Source organism: Octodon degus, unplaced genomic scaffold (genome assembly GCF_000260255.1).
Source record: "Octodon degus isolate 3935 unplaced genomic scaffold, OctDeg1.0 scaffold00077, whole genome shotgun sequence".
In the NCBI taxonomy this organism is placed as follows: Eukaryota; Metazoa; Chordata; class Mammalia; order Rodentia; family Octodontidae; genus Octodon; species Octodon degus.
Window position 1 is genome coordinate 8,201,765 of NW_004524653.1, and position 2,334 is coordinate 8,204,098.

The window sequence follows — 2,334 nt, forward strand, 5'->3', positions numbered from 1 at the left end:
AAAAAAAAAAAAAAAAAGATTACCCAGGAGTGACCAGGAAAGGTCTTAAAGTAGGTACTCGGCTCCGCCAGTGTCCCAAACAGGTTTTGGTCATAGCCTGAGCCTAAAGACGGACATTGGTTGTTCCCAGATTCTTGGCAGAGATGGGAACTGGGCCTGCCGAGCCCTGTGGCTGGCCGGGCTGTGGCCGTAGCTCAGACCAGCCAGCTGTGCCCCGTGGTGTAACGAGTGCTCCTTCTGGTCACAGGGAAACATGGGCCCTGCAGCCTTCTGGCTCCTGCTCTACCTCCTGAAGAATCCAGAGGCTCTGGCTGCCGTCCGAGGGGAGCTCGAGCACATCCCGCCACACGCAGAGCAGCCGGCCTCGCAGATGCACACCCTTCCCCAGAAGGCCTTAGACAACACGCCTGTGCTTGGTGAGCTGGCCAGGCCCTGCGAGAGCGGGCCCCCGAAGCCTCCTCCAGCACCCCTCAGCGTCCTCTGACCTCAGGTCCCCCTGAGCCTCCTTTCTGCTGCGTCCTGGCACATCCATGCCCGAGTCTCAGCTGTCCAAGGCTCATGAGCTCAGGAGACTTTTGGTTGTGAGTGACCGAAAACCTACACTAAACTGGCTGAAGTAGAAAAGGGCCTTCATGTGGGGCACACAGCTAGAAAATTCGGATGTGTCTGGCCTCAGACAAGGGCGGATCCAGAAGCTTGAACAGTTATCAAGGCGCTCTGTCCGTGTCCCAGCCCCTGTTTCCCCGGTTGGCTCAGTCTCAGGCTGGCAGGATGGCTGTCCATGGGTCAAGGCTGACGCCTTGGGCTACCCAAGGAGAAGCCCTTTCCACAGCATTCCTAGCTCGCGTCCCAAGACTCTGTCCTTGGCTCCTTGGATGGTGTGTCCATCTGGTGCTCAGAGGGAGCTCTGATTGGCGAGTCAAACAAAGCCCCATTCCAGCAGCTAGGAATCGCAGCAACAACCCCACTCCTGAAAGTAAGAGTGGGGTCACCCCACCCCAAGGAAAATCCAGGGGCTTTCTCCAGAAGAGGAACTCCACCAGGCAGGCAGAATCAGACACAGATGCCCCACCCCAGGCTTCTCATGCCTCCTGGGCTCCCACCTTCCCTCACAGCTTCTCTTGGGGTCAGGCCTGGATCCCCTCACATTCAGGGATCTCTGAGAGACCAGAGGTCACAGCTTGCCATCCTCCCTTTGCTGTTAAACAGTAGGCAACGCACGCGCCCTCTCTGAGCCACTTGACCTTCCTCTGTAAAGCGAGACGGGGTGGCACTGAGCAGACGGGAGCACAGCCCGCTCATCCCTCTTGTGTCCCCTGTGCAGACAGTGTCCTCAGCGAGTGTCTCAGGCTCACGGCAGCCCCCTTCATCACCCGCGAGGTTGTGGCAGACATGGCCCTGCCTCTGGCAGACGGGCGGGAGTTCTCTCTGCGACGAGGCGATCGACTCCTCCTCTTCCCCTTCTTGAGTCCCCAGAGGGATCCGGAAATCTACACAGACCCGGAGGTACATGGTCGTCTGCTCATACTGGGGTTACGGGGAAAACCAGCGGTGCTCTTTGCTTCCTGTGTGACCTTAGCCAGGTGGTGTCACCTCTCTGTGCCCACTTCTTCACCTGTGAAATGGTCCTCTATCAAGATTAAACTCTTATCACATTAGAAAAGACTTTGGAAGTGCCTGCCACACACTGTTTCCTAAGTGAGAGCTGAACAATTTTGCTTAATGTCGCTTGCTTTCTTTCTTTCTTCCTTTCTTTCTTTCTTTCTTTCTTTCTTTCTTTCTTTACTTTCTTTCTTTCACCAGGACTCAAACTTAGGACCTTTTGCCTTTTGTGCCACTGAGCTATATCCCCAGCCCTGTATTGGTCTTGACCTCACTATGTAGTCTGGGCTGGCCTCCAACTCGCAGTCATCCTCCTGTCTCTGCCTCCTGAGTGCTGGGTTTACAGGTGTGTGCCACCACGCCTGGCTTGAGCAATTTTATTTTAATTTAGAATGTTATATCCATTCTGCAACGCTTTCCCCTCTTCTGTGCTGTGAGATGGAGAAAACTTTCATAATTGCGAGCAAATTGGGAACATACTACACGCCAGGTCTTGTGCTGCAATTTCATCCATCCATTTATTTGTCCATTGATGTGTCCATTTATCCATCCATTCTCCACTTATTCATGCATCCTTCCATCCATATATCCATCCACCCATCCATCCATCCATCTATCCATCCATCCGTCCGTCCACCATCTCTCAACCCATCCTCCACCTACCACTCATCCATCCCCCACTGACCCATCCATCCACCCATCCATCCACCCATTCATCCATCCATCCATCCA

The 2,334-nt window shown here is 54.2% G+C and overlaps 1 protein-coding gene across 2 annotated transcripts in view; it reads left to right on the top strand.

The window, feature by feature from the left end:
* Window positions 1–2,334, top strand: part of Ptgis (prostaglandin I2 synthase) — a 39,430-nt gene that overhangs the window by 31,825 nt on the left and 5,271 nt on the right. For both annotated transcript variants that reach the window (XM_023720778.1, XM_004636046.2), the window contains exons 7-8: window positions 248–416; window positions 1,325–1,506. In XM_023720778.1, coding sequence (XP_023576546.1) covers window positions 248–416; window positions 1,325–1,506 — 351 coding nt within the window. The remainder of the gene's footprint in view (window positions 1–247; window positions 417–1,324; window positions 1,507–2,334) is intronic.